Source organism: Protopterus annectens, chromosome 1.part1 (genome assembly GCF_019279795.1).
Source record: "Protopterus annectens isolate FY-2018-M chromosome 1.part1, PAN1.0, whole genome shotgun sequence".
NCBI lineage: Eukaryota > Metazoa > Chordata > Ceratodontiformes > Protopteridae > Protopterus > Protopterus annectens.
This window is the reverse complement of record NC_056726.1, coordinates 795,603,144-795,620,277: the sequence shown is the minus strand read 5'-3', so window position 1 is coordinate 795,620,277 and position 17,134 is coordinate 795,603,144. Positions and strand designations below refer to the sequence as shown.

The 17,134-nt window shown below is 42.5% G+C and overlaps 1 protein-coding gene across 1 annotated transcript in view; it reads right to left on the bottom strand.

The window, feature by feature from the left end:
• Positions 1-1,045: 1,045 nt before the first annotated feature.
• CFAP53 (cilia and flagella associated protein 53) overlaps positions 1,046-17,134 on the bottom strand; it is a 500,763-nt gene continuing 484,674 nt past the window's right edge. The window contains exon 8 of the mRNA XM_044078252.1: positions 1,046-2,216. Coding sequence (XP_043934187.1) covers positions 1,982-2,216 — 235 coding nt within the window. The 3' untranslated portion in view covers positions 1,046-1,981. The remainder of the gene's footprint in view (positions 2,217-17,134) is intronic.

Sequence of the window (17,134 nt, the reverse complement as noted above, 5' to 3'; positions counted from 1 at the left end):
AGAACCTATGAACCTATGAACCAGTATGGCAAAGGCTACTGCATCAGTTATCAGGATGATGAACATCAATTTCTCACTCATGACAGCTTTATAAGAGTAATTGGAAAGAACAGCTTAAGGCCACCTAGACATCATCTGAGTACTGGAAAAGGAGAGCAGCAGCATCGTGATTACAGGTTGAGGAGACATACCCAGCAAATTAGGGAAGTATGGACTGCCAAGAACTCTTAAAGCCGAAGTGCTACAAGTTACAGAGGATGGACCCACTACTATCAGATCTAAAGTTAATTAGAAGATGTTGCAGAATTATAAAGCTTTTACTCACAGATAAATAACCCTTACAACACCACTGGAAATAAACAGATACACTGATCTAAACTGAAAGTTATAAAGGCATCCTATTCACTTTAGCTAACATCTTCTTATATTCCAGTGCTTGTGACACAAAGACACTTTCAGTACTGAGCCTGACATTTTGAAACTTGGGTCTGACCTTCATTATTTTATTATTCTTTTTAATTTTTCAGCTCTTCATTCAAAATGTTCCTTTCAGATGAATTTAAATGATTATTTGAAAGTACTACCTGTTTTGTTCAGCATCTAATTAGAATGTTAAGCTGACCGATGGTCTAGTCCTGAACTTACTGTATCACATAAAGTATGCTAATCACAACTTCTTATTTATCTGTTAGATTTAGTGATATGTATAACTGACTTGAGTTACAGCTCAGTGAGGAATTAATTCACTGAACATAATTTAGTCAGGAAATCAACCTGATGAAACAATTAACTGTAAGCAGGTGCACTATCCCGGGGGTGTGCTGTCCACATGTCCCCAAAATTGTATATACCAACTCTTTGCTTGAACCAACATACAAAAGGATGAAATCTCCCAAAATATGGAAATCACAGTTGGCGCACACTTAGAAACCAGTAGTGATGTCTTATGGAAAACAGTGATAAAAAAACATTCAACTTTGCTGAGTTGTAATCAGTGATTTCATTCCTCATGCAGTTTGCACTTACTGAGCAGTACAGCAGCCACTGGGGTTTCACCATCATTGTGTTTATTTCTTTGTTAAATTCACTGGTGCTATATACTCTGAGTATACATTTTCATTTATTTGGTTTGCATTGTTGTACTCAGTGCATTCTTCATTATGGTCTAGCCCACTTATCTGTCAAAATGAATCAAATGAACAACAAACATCCATATGTACAAAACATAAAAAAGGTTTTGAAGGTGTATCTGTTTTCACACTGACATGTTATATTACTTCACCAAAAGTCAATATACTTCACAACATTATTATTCTTGTCTAGCAATAATAAAACTTTCTCCTGCCTAGCTGACAAAAAAGACAAGCATTTAGCAGACTTCTGCCACTACCCTTTAAAGAAATCTAACAATGTTCCAGCATTTGCCTCAAATTCTGCATATCACAGGAAATGATGTTGCATGACTGAAAGAACTTGATCTATCAGGATGAAGAGAGACTAAGACATGCACATGTTACAGTCTTTTGCACTGCATTATCATATAACTGCAATTTTTACTTAGTCTGTTTGCATCAATCAAGGTTGCTTGAATCAATGTTAAAAGGGATGAAAAGGACAATATGCAATGACTATTTTATAAGCTCATTCTATCAGCTCATTTTTAAGACCTTAGTACTGATATCTTTAGCGAGTGCTAAAACAGAAAAGCACAGTTTACAGAGGAAGTTCCAATCAAACCATCTGTACAGTATGAAAATTAATTTCTTTTCATAGGAAATTACAGTGGTGCAATTATCAACAAGAACCCATTTTAAAACTAACTTTAAAAATAACCTTCATATGTAGGTGTGACAGTTACATCACAGAAATGTCTCAGTAAGTAGACTTAGATCGGAAAGTACTTAGATTTATCCCACTAGCAGTGAAATGTAAATACATTGTAAAGGTGGTGGTAAACAATAGTAACCACTGTAATTTGGCACTAAGCTGGAAGCCAGTCTTTTGGACTGGAAATGCGAGCTCTTCTCCAGGGATGCACCTCCTTCACATATGGTCTTGACAGGAGATCCTTCAGTTTTTCTTGGTAAGCTTTTTCTGTAACCAATCCTGATTCATACTCTAGCTTATTTTCTTCTTTCTCTGCTTTGCGTATCATTTGCTGGTACTCCATTTGAGCAATAAGATCCTTCTGATACTGTTCGGAATACTTCTTTTGCCTTGAAAAATATTTAAAAAATCACAATAAGAAAATAGCCACATAGAGAGACACCACATGCTGTATTGTATTTAAAATATCATGAGCCTTTCAAAGAATCTTTTTAACTAACAGACTGAGTTTTTAAATTGCATCATACTTATTTGTAGTTTAGGTAAAGTCCATATTTGCCTCAACACAAAACACTAAACACTAAATATAACTACACAACACATATTATACTTAGTTTCAAATTCTGCATATTAGGCCATGATATTATTTTTCCTCATTACAATAAACAAGATAAAAACAAAACAGTTGTTAACTCACCCTTCCATAACATCAGATTTCATCTGATATAGTAAGTCTCACGCCAATATGTACTTGCAATGAAAGTTTTGCTGGTTTATTCAGCAAAATACAGTAGGTGTGTGGGTAAGACAACAGATTTTAAGAAGTGGTCATTGCAACAGTAAATATCAGCGGGATCTTATTTCATTTAGATTTTTAAACTGTAATTCCTGTGCCCTACATAGACTTATGCTGGTCTTAGGACTACATTCTGTGGAAGCTTGGGTGGTGTGCAAGATAGCCATATAAAGCCACTGTTAGTATCTTCTGATCTTCAAGCCATATACACTTCAAAGGGAAATTGTGACTGTGGCAAGCTATAGACCATTAACACTAATAAAGACTTTAAATATAAACAAAGATCAGGTATTCATGAAAAGTTAAAGAACAGTCCTGTTTACAGTACTCTACATAATCCACATATATGGATATATATACAATTATATAACTATGCAGAATCCTCCAGGGGAATGAAGGAATGCAGCTTTACTGTTAGAGTGGTGTTCCTCGAAGATTGAATGCTTTGGTATTGTGCCCACAAGTGGATCTTCTTTTGGGAGAGTCACTGTAACAATAAATCATAGCAGATGGGTAGAGTCCCAAATAGTACCATCATAGTTAGGAGAGGGGGCCCAGTTACAGGACCTCCTGTAGCACAGCTCTTCCAAAGCCTGTTCTACCTTTGGATTGTTCAGTTTGTGTGTTTGGTGAAGGTGTTATCTGTAGACATGTGGCAGCTTCTATGCAGTAGCTTCTAAAATATCTTGTATAGAAACATTTCTGAAGTATGCTGCTAATGTTATTCCTGCACTGGGGAATGCACTTTTATTGTGCTTTGCTAAGGTTTATTATACTTCTTTTAATAAAAGGTAATACACTGTACCAACCATCTTAATAAGGTGTGCTTATTGACTGGTAGGCCCTCTTTCTATTTCTTGAATGAAGCCAACAGAGGTTTACTCTTTTTAAATTTGTTTGTGTCCTTAACTTTGCAGTTTTTGCAATTTCAAAAGGAAGTCAAATCAGTTTCTAAGATACTGAGTATGAATCCCACAAGCGAGAAATATGTAAATGGGGAGATCTTAAATGCAGAATATCTATAAGAACTGCAACCTGTGGAAAACTTGGTAAAACGAGATTTTATTGTGGATCACAGACCTTAATGGATATGCCAAACTAGTATTATCAATATAACTTAAAACGTGCAGTAATCCTGTAATGGGACAATGTAACAGAGGAACCCTTATTCAGGTATAGAAGGCATTTAGAGACAACTTGGGCTTATCAAGGAGTACTGTAGAAGAGAATGACTGGACAACTTGTGCAGGGGATTATATAGGAATGAGAGATGTACTAACTGGTTCTCTGAGAAAGTAGCTTATGCCTGGAATAGACTAGCAAAATATATTAAAGCAAGCACTAATTAAAATAGTAAGAACAACCTGGATGTTTATTATGGGGATGACTGCTTTAAGGCCATTATGGCCCATGCCTGAAATATTTGTATGTATATATATATATATATATATATATATATATATATATATATATATATATATGCATATGTTTGTAAACCTACGAATTAGTCCAAAAATAAATCTGTTCCAGTACCGAGTGTAAGATTTTCTTGCAATGTCTCTTTTGGCCGCTTTTAAAAAACATAACAAATGAGAGCGTAATGAGAGCTACTATTAAGAAGCAATATGCTATTTTTAATGCAGATACATTTCAGAGTTTTGATACTGAGATTCCAAAACATTTTCCTACTATTATATCAGTACAGATTTCTGTAGAGATAATTGCAATGTTGGGTGAGTGATAACACTCATTATTATGGAAAATTATGGTTGTCATGGGTAAGAAGTCATTACTTGCTTTGCCTTGAGAAGTAGTTTCTGAATCAAGCAAAAAAAAAAGGGAAGGCACAGTTAGGCCAGAGTCCATTTGAAGGACAAAGCATCTAACTTCTATAATACGTTACGGGGAATGACAGAATAAAATGTTTTGGTATGAATGTGACATGTTTGGCAAAGAGATCTTCCTGTTGAAGGCTACAGCTTTGTACGATCTCTTGAAAGATGTATGGATCCAGGTCTCACTTAAAGAGGTTATCTTTCCATTCTGGGTATCTGTTAACTGATCCTGCAAACCCAAAATATAAGATGGTGAAATATGAAGGTTGAAATAAAATGCTCTCTCTCCTAAATTTATATTGTCTCCTTGCACAGTTGCAACAATCTGGTTTCTCTTTATGTTTCAAAAATTTGTATATGTAATAGAGTTCTGAATTGTAAATGTTTTAACTGAAAATAGTCCTGACAAGCTGTCAGACTCCTGTGTTCTACTTTCATTTCTTTTAAAATTCTTTGAAAAGATCTCTATTGCAGAAACCCGCTACCCTGTACTGAGAAGTTGCCAAAGTGGATTACCTCAGCATAACCCAAAGAGCAAAGAATCTCTGAAGAAGGCAGTATGATTCTGAAAGGTCTGTGTGCTACACCTGTCCTTCTAATGAGGACTAAGAAATCATCATTTCACATGGATTTTTAGCCTGTTCCATAGACTTCTGAAGTAGAACTGAGTTTTCCTGATAATGAAACCTTGCATGACTATGTGGAGAATGGAAGAAGGCAGTTACCTCGGAGCACTTGAAGTAGTCTTGCTATGATCCACTGTTGCTAGGTAGAGACTTTCATTTCTGTCTAAATCTCTACTTGTTTTGCCTTGTACAGGGAAAGCCTACATCATAACTGAGTATTTGACTGCTACTACAAAGCAAAGTTGATATTTAGGGGAGTCAGAGAAGTCTTTCCTGAAATGTATTGTTATCCACAGAAACTGAAAGAGCAAAACTATCTGTTCTACATGATGAACCAAGAGTTCTCTAGCCTTCCCAGTATTAGTCAATAATGTAGACAGGGAAAAATTAATGTTTTGCATTCTTTTAGGGGTGCAAATACTGGAGCTAACTTTGAAAATACACTGAGGGCTGTGAATAGACCAAATGACAAATCTGAAAACTGAAACTACTACTATGTTGTTTACAGTCTGTTTTTTTTTCATTCCATGAATTGGGTTGTCACAGAATATTTCTGCTTTATAAAGAATTAAAGCTTAGGCACCATCCTGAACAATGTGTTTATGATATTTGATCAGTGCTAACAGATCTAGAAGTGGTCCGAAGATCTCATACTTTGGTACTAGAAAACCTGGAATTAAAAAAAAAAAAAAACATTGAGCTCTCTGTACTAAACAAACCACTGTATTGCCTTTTCAAACAAAAGTTGATCCATTAGTTGTAAGGATTGTGTATGATAAAGAGGTGTTCATAGAACAAGTTGCATTTGCAGTGTTTAATGATAGTTTATTGTATGACCTTAATGAATTGTCTGCAGAACCAAATTATTTGTAAAAATGTTGTCCAAACAGGAAGATGACCTTAAATTCTCCAACAGGTGTATTGGGAGTGGGCAAAAGGATAGCAGTCATTCTGCAATTCCTTAGCTGTATATGTCTTTTCCTTAAGAGCCTGCACAAAGAAGTGCTCTTGTTGCTGAACAACTTGACAGTAAGACTGTCTTATTTGGAGTATAATTCCTTTTATAGATTCATAGGTGTTTACAAGGCTAATGACTACAATGGCCTTTTTAAGCCTAGCAATACATCCCGAATCCCTGACAAGTTCTGGTATCCTTGATAGGTGTAAGCAGAGGCTTGGGAGATGAACCATTTACAGCTTGCCTACATCCATTAGAAACATAGGTGCCAAGCCAGGAATGAATTTCCTGTTTCCCATCCAATTGTCCAAGTTACATTTGAATTGGGTTAGTGAGAAACTCTACTTCACATGGATGGGGAGCCTATTCCATAGACAGGGTAGTCTCTAGGACATATACCTGTCTTTCCAGCTGGTCCTATTTATATCAAAGGCAATGTTAAGTCTTTTGAATGGGTAGTTCTGGTGCTTTTGTATTGAAGATTAGGGATAAATACACATTTTCAAAGGATGATCCATCTAGCTTTGCCTTTATTTTCAAGTTCTACAATAACATCATTTGCTTGTGGACTGAATAAAAATGTTTTGTCATAAATACGTTCAGTAATTTGTCTTCCAAACATTTATTATAAGATTCATCTGAACCTTAGAGCTTAATTTTCAATCTATGACTGCACTTTAAAGCCATGCAAGCCTTCACATGGTAACTTTCAACATGGCAGCCCTTAGTGTAGCATCAAAAGCACATTTCACTGCATGATTTGCTATCTTATCAGCTGCAGCCACAAATTTTAATATTTTATATGTAATATCACTACTAACTTGGCTGTCAGTTTTCCTGAATGTGGTCTGAAATGGAGCTTTTAAAACAAAATTATTTGTGGGTTAAATAATTAAGTGTCCTAACAGCTAATGTACTAGATGTATAAACCTTTCTAAAACTTACATAGCAAAATTTGAGTGCCCATAAAAGGGTAAACATGCTAGGGCCGCAGTTTTCCTCCATTGATTACATTTAAATATGGAAACACTAACAATATCAGGCCTGTTTATTATATAAATTATGTCTACTAAATGGCATTTTGAACATCTCAGTTTTCGTAGGGAGTAGCAGATCCATTAGGTAATGGAATGTTAGCTTTTAAAATATCCTTAAAATTATAATAAATTGGTTGCAATGCCCACTTTGTATCAAGAAGCCTCATAATTTCACTCTCTCTTTTATAGGTGAAGAAGGGTTCCTTACAGACAAATGAAAAAGATTGCTTATATAATTTAAGGTATTCATAAAATAAATGTCTTCAAGGGAAACCTGGAGGTCTGAGAGGTCCTACCAAATCCAGGGCAAAGTTGAATATATCTGCTTTATAAATGTCTTCTTTATCAATAGAATTATCAGGAAAAATGTTCTCTTCTTTTTCTGTTTTCCACATGGACCTCTTCAGTTGACTCTGAAGATCTTTGTGTCATTGCTCTATACACAGACTGAAAGTCCAGCAAAACTACTGGTCTTTGTCTGAGCTTTTTTAATTTTGTTTCTGGCAAAGGAAAGTCACAGGAAGTGTGAAACAATTCAAGAGCCAAATTATGTGATGTGTATATTAAGAACAGTGGACAAAGCTGATAAAGAATTGGTGAAGAACAAGGCTCATCCAGCATCAGAACCTCAAGACCCATCATGGTGTCAGAAGACACCAACTGTGGTACTCACAAAAAGATATTATAATTTAATATAATTTTTTAACATCTTGTTCTGAGCTTTTACATTTCCCTTGGCCAATCCTGCAGCTGGGCTGTTTGATTTGCCTCCCGTAAATCGCTCTGGGTGCTCCCTCCCTGCCTTTAAGGTACAAGGACTACCTTCCTGCTATATCCAGAAGACACCACTGAATTTGCCTACTAGCCAGGCTCCAAAGAAATACTACTATACTGTGGACTTCCTACACATAAAATTGTGAATGTACGTAACCTTACCACAAATATCCTGTAGAATTAGAAGTTATGTACTCACCATAACGTTCCATCTGAGTAGGTGTATTCATTTGTCTGCAACCTGTGGGTTATGGATCCGATTTCGGATCCGAACCAGCATGGTTTACCAGCTATGGATCCAAGCTCTCAGCTCCTCCCCTCACCCATAATGCCCTGTTCTACCCTCATGACCTCAGATCGAGTTTGCCAACAGCAAGAACACCCTGAAAAGGGTAACACATAATATGCAGGAAACTGAAAGGCCAGGGGGATAGGAGGGCGGGATGGTTGCAGACAAATGAATACACCTACTCAGATGGAACGTTATGGTGAGTACATAACTTCTAAATCTGAAGTAGGAGATTCATTTGTCTGCAACCTGTGGGACAGAGTCCCCAGCTACCTGAATCTTGGGCGGCCATCATGGAAGGATATTCCGGAGCACCGTGGAGCCAAAGGATGCTCTACCCCTAGATGCAAGATCCAACTTGTAGTGGGAAATAAAAGTATGAGATGAAGCCCACGTGGCTGCTGCACAAATATCATCTAGAGGAATCCTAGCCTTAAAGGCTGCCGAGGTAGATACTGACCGGGTTGAATGGGCGTGTACACCCTCCGGTGCGGGCCTTCCTGAAGCTTGATAAGCCAATAAGATACACTGTGAAATCCAGCGAGACAGAGAGACTTTAGAAATTGGCTTGCCCAAATTAAATTTAGCAAAGGAAATGAACAACTGGTCGGATTGCCTATGACCAGCCGTTCTGTTTAGATAAAATCTAAGTTGCCTGTGAACATCTAAGGAGTGAAGCTTGTATTCACCTTTGTTTTCATATTTAGGAAAGAAAACAGGGAGGTTAATGGATTGATTAATGTTTGCTTCAGAAGCTACTTTAGGAAGAAAGGACAGGTTGGTCCTGAGGTAAACACGGTCCGGATGAAAGACCAAGTAAGGAGGTTTAGCTGATAATGCTTGGAGCTCTGAAACTCTCTTGGCCGATGTAATGGCTACTAAAAAAGCCGTCTTGACAGACAAGAATTTGAGATCCACCGTAGCCACTGGTTCGAAGGGGGGGGGGCGGTCAAGGCCTGGAGAACTAAGGAAAGGTCCCAGGAGGAACCGCTTGTTTTACAGGCGGCCTGAGAAGGAAAGTACCTTTAAGGAAAATTTTACACAACTTGGCTGACATGAGTGGACTAGAGTCATGACCAATGTGATAATGTGAAATTGCCGCCAGTTGTACTTTGACTGTGGAACTGCTGGCACCATCGTTAAAAAGAGTGGTTAAGAAATCAAGCACTAAAGGGAGAGGAGCTGTGAAGGGATTCAGGCCTTGCCGCTCCGCCCACAAAGAAAACCGTTTCCACTTGCTGCGGTAGACTTTCCTAGTGGACGGTTTATGAGCTGCCACCAGGATCGCCTTAACAGGGGACGAAATACCGGGAGTCCTGATCAAGAGTGGAACTGGAGCAGCCAAGCGGTCAGCTTCAGGTTGTCCAGGTTCGGAGGAGATATGCAGGATGGATGAGATATCAGATCCGAATGGGATCTAGAATCCAAGGAGGATTCACCGAGTGAGACCTTAGGAAGGGGAACCAGATCTGTCGAGGCCAAAACGGAGCAATGAGAATCATTCTGCAACCCACCCGAGAGGCTTTCTGAAGAACTTGGAGCATCAGAGGCAAGGGTAGATAAGCATACAGAAGACCGGGTGGCCAAGCATGCACCAGAGCGTCTCTTGGAGAACCTCCTGGAGGAGGTATCAGAGCGAAAAAACTGTCGCACTTGGTGTTTGAGGGAGAGGCAAAAAGATCACATGAAGGAGTTCCCCACCGTGCGAATATGCGTTCCGCTACTTGAAAATTGAGAGACCACTCGTAAGGGGTCAGAATGGTGCGACTGAGCTTGTCCACCAGGATGTTGGACCGACCCGGAATGTGCTTTGCTATTAGAAAGTGGTTGGTGGAGATTGCCCATTCCCAAACTCTCATGGCTTCTCGACAAAGAGGGTAAGACCTCGTTCCCCCTTGCTTGTTGATGTACCAGACAACAGACATGTTGTCCGATTGAATCGCAATTGTTCCCAAGGGAAGAAAGTCCTGAAGTGCTAGCAACGCTAAAAGCACTGCTCTCATCTCTAGAACGTTGATATGCAGTAAGGTCTCTGAATCGTTCCACATGCCTTGGACGGTCCGGCCCGCAAAATGCCCCCCCACCCGAGGCGGGAGGCGTCCGTGGTCACCGTGGCGAGAGGGGGAGAAGCACAAAATGGGCGGCCTCCGTGGAGATCTGGGGAGTGAAGCCACCACAGGAGGGACCGCTTGCAAGCCTTGCTGATCGCAATGGGATGATGCATAGGGAGAGCAAGGTAAGACCACTGTACTAAGAGAGTCCACTGGAGGATGCGCATATTGAGCCTGGCAAGAGGAAGGAGTGCTATAGCAGACGCCATGGACCCTAGAGCCCTCAGGACCAACTCCACCGGAACAGAACTTGAGTGGAGAATGGCCCGCACCTGGAGCTGCAGATTTTGAACTCTGTCCGCAGTGAGGAAGGCTTTTAAACTCCTTGTGTCTAACCTGGCCCCTATAAAATCTAAGAGCTGTGTGGGTGCCAGGTTGGATTTCTTTGTATTTATTGTAATGCCCAGATTGGGAGCAAGATGGAGAAAGGAGTCTCGCGCCAATAGTAGTAGATGCCTTGTTGGGGCGGTAAGGAGCCAGTCGTCCAGGTAGGAGAAGACCTGCACCCCCTGAAGCCTCAGGTGGGCCGCTACCACTGCTAGTACATTGGTGAACACCCTGGGGGCTGTGGTGAGACCAAAGGGAAGGACCCGGAACTGGTAGTGACTGGCTCCCAGCCGGAAGCGGAGGAACCTCCTGGAGTGCCTGTCCATTAGGATGTGGTAGTACGCATCTTTGAGGTCTATAGAACACATCCAGTGATTTTCTCCCAGAAGGGGGAGAATAGATTGCAGAGTGACCATTCGGAATTTTTCCTTGGGAACTGCCAGGTTCAAGACAGAAAGGTCTAAAATTGGTCTTAGATCCCCGTCTTTTTGGCACTAAAAGAACCTGGAGTAGAACCCTGATCCGATCTGGTCTGGGGGGATGGGCTGGATGGCTCTTTTCTTTAGCAGATGGCCAATTTCTGCCAAAGCGGCCTCCCGTTGACCGGGTGGAACGCCTGGGAGGGACTTCAACTTTGGTAAGTGACGAAAGGGATGCGGTATCCTCTGGATATGATCTGGAGAACCCAGCGGTCTGATGTTATGGACTCCCATGCCGCTAGGTGCCCCGAAAAACGTCCCCCGACTGCCTCCAGAGTGGAGCAGCCGGGCAACCCCTCAGGGTTGCTGTGCGGGCCGTTCAGAGAAGGGTTCTCTGGACCCGAAGTTCCTGGGAGCCCCTCTGCCTCTAGGGCGGCGTCCTCCCTGTCCTCCTCTGCCACGGAAGGACTGGTTGTCTGGAGCAGGCTGGGATTGCTGCGACTTCCGGAACCACATCTTCTTCTGACCCTTTTGGTTCCTAGAATAGGGCCTCTGGGGTGCAGAGAAGCGGATTCCGACGGCAGACAGCATCTTCCCGTCCTTCTCGCTCTGGGTCAAAGTGTCACGAACGGTTTTGCCAAAGAGGGCAGAACCATCAAAGGGGGCATTCGCAAATGACGCTTTGAAGGGCTCAGAGAAATCGCAATGACGGAGCCAGGCCTGAAGTCTAGTGACTAGACCTGCCCCTGCGGCTCTAGCGGCACCTTCCGTAGCATGGGAGAGTAGCCGCATAGAGGTATTGGTAACTGATCTAAGAGTGGCCATGCGGGTGGAGTGCAGCACCTTGTCCTCCTCTGACATGGACTCTGGGGGAGATGCAGCGTATTCTTTAATGAGATCTCGCTGCATCCTAATGACGTGTGCCAGGTAGTTCAGCGTCCTTACCGAGAAGGTCGCTGAACTAAACATCCGCTTCCCCAAGCGGTCCATCATCCAAGACTCCTTGCTCGGGGGATGGACTGGGGGACACTCCTGAGCAAGTTCCCTCTTGGTGGCCGCCGCCGTCAACATGGCATCTACTGGAGGCCCCTTACTCCAATGGGCACGGTCAGACGGTGGGCTGAGGATCCTGTCGGGCCTCTTAGGGATTGGCTCCACGGTGTCCGGTTCTTTCCATGCCCTGGTGGTAATGAGGTCCACCAGGGGGTCGGCAGGAGGGGACACCCAAGAGGTAGACGGGCCCGCTTCAAATGCCTCCAAGAACACGGACTCGTCCGAGGAAGACTTGGGGGCAGACCACCCCCCCCTTATACGGAGCATTTCCATGATGTCTCCAAATGAGACATCCTCGGGGGGTGACCGTGGGGAGCCTTCCCCTTCCTCCAAATCTGTGTCTTCCGTGAGAGACTCAGGGGAGTCAATGTGCCTCCTTTTGCACGTATGCTTGCGAGGAACATCCTCTGGGGGGCTGTCAGAGGACTCCTCGCAAGCAGCAACCTGTTCCAGGGGAACAGCTTGGGGCACAGAAGCAGGCTGTCCCAAGGGCCGGATGGTGGAAGCCTGACCCAGTGCAGAGGGAGCGCGGGACGGAGCCGAAACAAGTGCCGGGGGTCCGGAGACCCTCAACAGGGCCCTCTCCACTACATCAAAGGCCGAAGGGGAGCCTCGACCAAAGGATCCGTCAATCGGCTCCCCCTCGGATCTGAAGAGTGGATCGGAGCCGGCACCGAAGCACTGGGATCCGAAGGGACAGTGCGCTCCGACACAGATGGCGCCGAAGGAGCACTGATCCCCCCAGATCCGAGGCTCGGATCCAGGCTCCGAGAGGTCAGATCCGATGCACTCGAGGGCAGGGTCGGATCCGAAGTACCAAGTACTATCGGCGCCGACCCACCCCCGGCTCCGAAGCTGCTCGGCTCCAACTGCTCCGAACTCGGGTAGCGGGTCGGAGAAGGAGCAATCGGCTTGAAAAAGGGGGTCGAGCCCCAGGAGGCAAGAGCACTCCCATCTGCATCTGGGCCTGGATGAACCTTCTCATCATCCGGTCCAGATCAGCATCCGATAGGCTGTTCGTTGATCTCGAAGATACTACTGAGGTAGGCCTTGAGTGCCTCCTCGATAGCCTCGACGGAGATCAGGTCTCCTCCTCCTCAGGTCCCGGTGAGAAACACACCGGAGACCGGAGCCGAGGAGGAGGAGATCCAGCCGACAATGGAGCCGGGGGAGAAGCCCGCTTGGCTGGCGGGGCCGAAACAGAGGTCTCGGCCCGCCGCTTATGGTGCTTCTCCCTCCGGTCCCTTTTTCTAGCATCCCTCTCCTCCGAACCAGAAGCGGGAGGTTGAGTCCCAGGAGGAGGAGGGGGAGCCGGAGAGGGAATAACCGTGGGGACGGTTACCCCCGAAGGAGCGGAGGTCAGAGCCGAGTCCGGCAAAAGGCCCGCCAAAACAAGCTTGGACCTCCGCTCCTTCAATGCCCTGGGGTTGAACCCTGCACAAATGGAACATCCAGATGTGAGGTGTTCAACCCCCAGGCATCTAACACACCGAGTGTGGCCATCAGCTGGGGAAAGCTTATGGCCACACTCGGAGCATTTAGAAAAAATAGCCTTGGGCTGCTCAGACATCCCAAGCTAACAAATAACAGTTACAATAACTAAGGTAAGTAACTAAAATAAAAATCACTCACAGGCCCAACACACACACTACGCTACCAGCGAGGGGAGGGATATAAATTTTAGATTAAACTCTAAAAAAAGTAATGATACAAAAAGGGGAACCTACACTTTCACACAAATCAACCAAAAAATTATTTAAATTTTACAATTTAAACACTGAAACTATCACTTAGCTGGAGAGCTGGAAAAACAATCTGGTCACCATGCGCGGCAAACGAGATCTGGGGTCATGAGGGTAGAGCAGGGCATTATGGGTGAGGGGAGGAGCTGAGAGCTTGGATCCATAGCTGGTAAACCATGCCGGTTCGGATCCGATATCGGATCCATAACCCACAGGTTGCAGACAAATGAATCTCCTACTTCAGATCAATCTTTACTACCTATGTGTTAGTGTGACCTCCTGAGCGCACGTCCTAGCAGCCTACCGCAGCCCGCCAGTCACTCTCCCCACCTAGTCTCCTAACTTAATACACACTGCAACAAAACACTTTTAGCATATTCTTTCTGTTTTATCTCCTTCTGCCACTAGGTGGCAGCACCTACCTAAATTAAAAACTCATACATCTTTACTCTCGAAGGTTTTTTCCCTAAGCTTGTAGATATTTATACTCCTACTCCCAGTATAATAGCAGTTAAATTCCCATCCCCTCCTTGCAAAGATTACTATTTACATTCTAAGTTCTCTATACTACTGTCCCCTAAAATTTTTTCTGCACTACTCACTTTTTTCTCTGCTCACTCCATTCGCCCTACGGGCTCACTCCGCACCCTACCCTGCCCCCAAATCTCACCCGCCCCCCAGTACTCCTACACTTATTGTTCTATAGCCACACCCCCTCTTACAACTACCTATCATCTTCCCTCAGGTATAAAGTCCCCTCCCACTCTCATACCCCACCCTTCTACATTTGCTCCCCTCCCCTCCAAACAGTTACCGTCTTCTACCTTCAATCATCTGAGAAACCCTATATTTCCCAACCTCTTACAAATCAGGCACTCCCACACCAACTTTAATCTCACATACCTCCACCTTCCCTATTTCTGCCTCCTTCTCTACCTACTATATCTCAAACTTATTTATACATCTGACTCTCACTATGTATACCTTATTGCTCAACAACCTTCTGATACTACATTTAAAACTATTACTTCAGCTCACTGCACCCCATGCACCATTACCCTATTTCCATAAACAAGCCACCAACCCACTTCTAAATGATCACTCTTACTCTAACAATGTCATCACCATCTCTCCCTCTCTTTTAGTCTCTAACATCCAACTCCCTAAAATAAAAATTCCTCCTTCTTACACCCTATCTTCAAAAAACAAGACAAAACTTATTAGATATTACCCTCTCACATCAAAATCTAAAAGCTTCTCCACTACAATACTAACAGCAGGTGACATACACCCAAATCCAGGTCCAAATTCTAACCTTACTCTATCCCAAACACCCCTCTCACCCCAGCCCACCAAACTGCACCTCAAAAACAAATCTCTTTCTATTCTATTAATACCCGAAGCATCCTCAACAAAGTTAGTCTGTTTCATGCATGGATAGCAAATCATACCCCTGATGTCATCGCAGTAACAGAAACCTGGCTTAAACCCCACAACCTAGATAATGATATTCTCCCCCCTGGCTATAACATTATTCGCCTTGACCGTAACAACAAAAATGGTGGGGGAGTTGTCATAGTCTATTCCAACAATCTTACTATTTCTCACATTAACCATTCTATCCCATCTTTCTCCCCAGCAGAAACATTGGCATTTAACCTAAAACTAAACAATTATGCCACAATTACTATAGTAGCTACCTACATAACCTCCAGGGGACAATATTCCATTACTGGAAAACATTCTCTCCTATCTCTCCTTAAACATCCCAAATGACACTATCCTCCTTGGTGACGTAAATATTAATTGGCTAACCCTAAATAACCCAGGTTCCCCATATAATATACATTTATATGGATTTACCCAGCTCATTACTAAGCCAACACATTTTAACAACACCCACACCATAAATACACTCATTGATTGGATACTTGTCTCAGCTCCTTCTAAATATCATAATCCAGAAACCCTTGCTAATACTCTGAGTGACCACTCACCCATAAAGGTGCTAAGATACTCAACCCACCTCTCTAAACCACACAGATATATTACTAGATATAATCTCAATTCACCAAGAAGCAGATGCACGCGGAACCATTGCACGGCACAAATAAATGAACCATAGTCAGCAAAAAAGCCAGCAAATGTTGGTGGTAGCCATATAAAAAAATATATTTATTCACCAGAGGGAAGAAACCTCCCCTACTGAAATAATGCTATTATACAATATAAATAGCAAAAAATCTTGACACCAAAAAAGGAATAAATTCCAACAGTGTAAAATTCAAACCGGTTTCGGCTCATATGAGCCTTCTTCAGTGAAATGAAAAATAAAGAAACAGATTAACACAGTACACAGATAAATATATGAATTGGTCTCACCCATGGACCAATCCAAGCACAAAATTCACAATTGGTCATTAAGACCAGGTGCAAACAAAGCTCCAAGTTTAATGATCCATTTCTTTTCCTTGGAGCTTAATAGTTCCTGCCAAAACTGTTTATCATTGCATTTCCCTCTAATACAATCAATGGCCACAAATTTATATGAAGCAGATGCATGTTGCAAGCAATGTTTATATAAGGCATTACTAGTACGCTTCTTTTTAATGTCACTCAAATGCTCACAAATTCTGAAACGGAAAGCTCGAGAAGTCTTTCCAACATAGAAAGCAGAACAGACGCAGGTCACCAAATAGATGACCCACTCAGTGTTACAATTAGCCCAAAATCTTATATCAAAAACTTGTGAGGTATTTTTACTAGTAAATTCAAGAGTACGTGACACACGAATACAAAATGAACAATGCCCACAAGGAATACATCCAACAATAGGTTTGCCTAAAATAGACCGCTGAATTGGTTCGAAAGAATCTGCCCCCACTCTCTTGTAATGGCTCAATTTTGAACCAATGGTTTGTCCCCTTTTGAATGAAAAAGAACAATGTTCTGGCAACAGGGAGCAAAGCTTTACATCAGCTTTAAGAATGTTCCAATGTCTCTGTATGATACTTTTGAAGCCTAGTGTGTTACGTCCATATGTAGTTACAAGTCGTAAAGGTTGTAACTGTTGGCCATTATTCTTATCTTTGTATGTTAATAAATCATCCCTATTTAGACTAGACACAAATCTTTTGGCAACATGTATCGAACCTGGACGATAACCCCTCTTAATGAATCTACAAGTCAGATCATCTTGGGCATCAGTGAATGATTGGCTGCTAGAACAGATTCTTCTGGCTCTAAGAAACTGAGATTTCGGTATATTATGGATGACATGTTGTGGGTGGAAGCTGGTGGCATGTAATATGGAATTGAATTCAGGGAATTTCCTAAACAT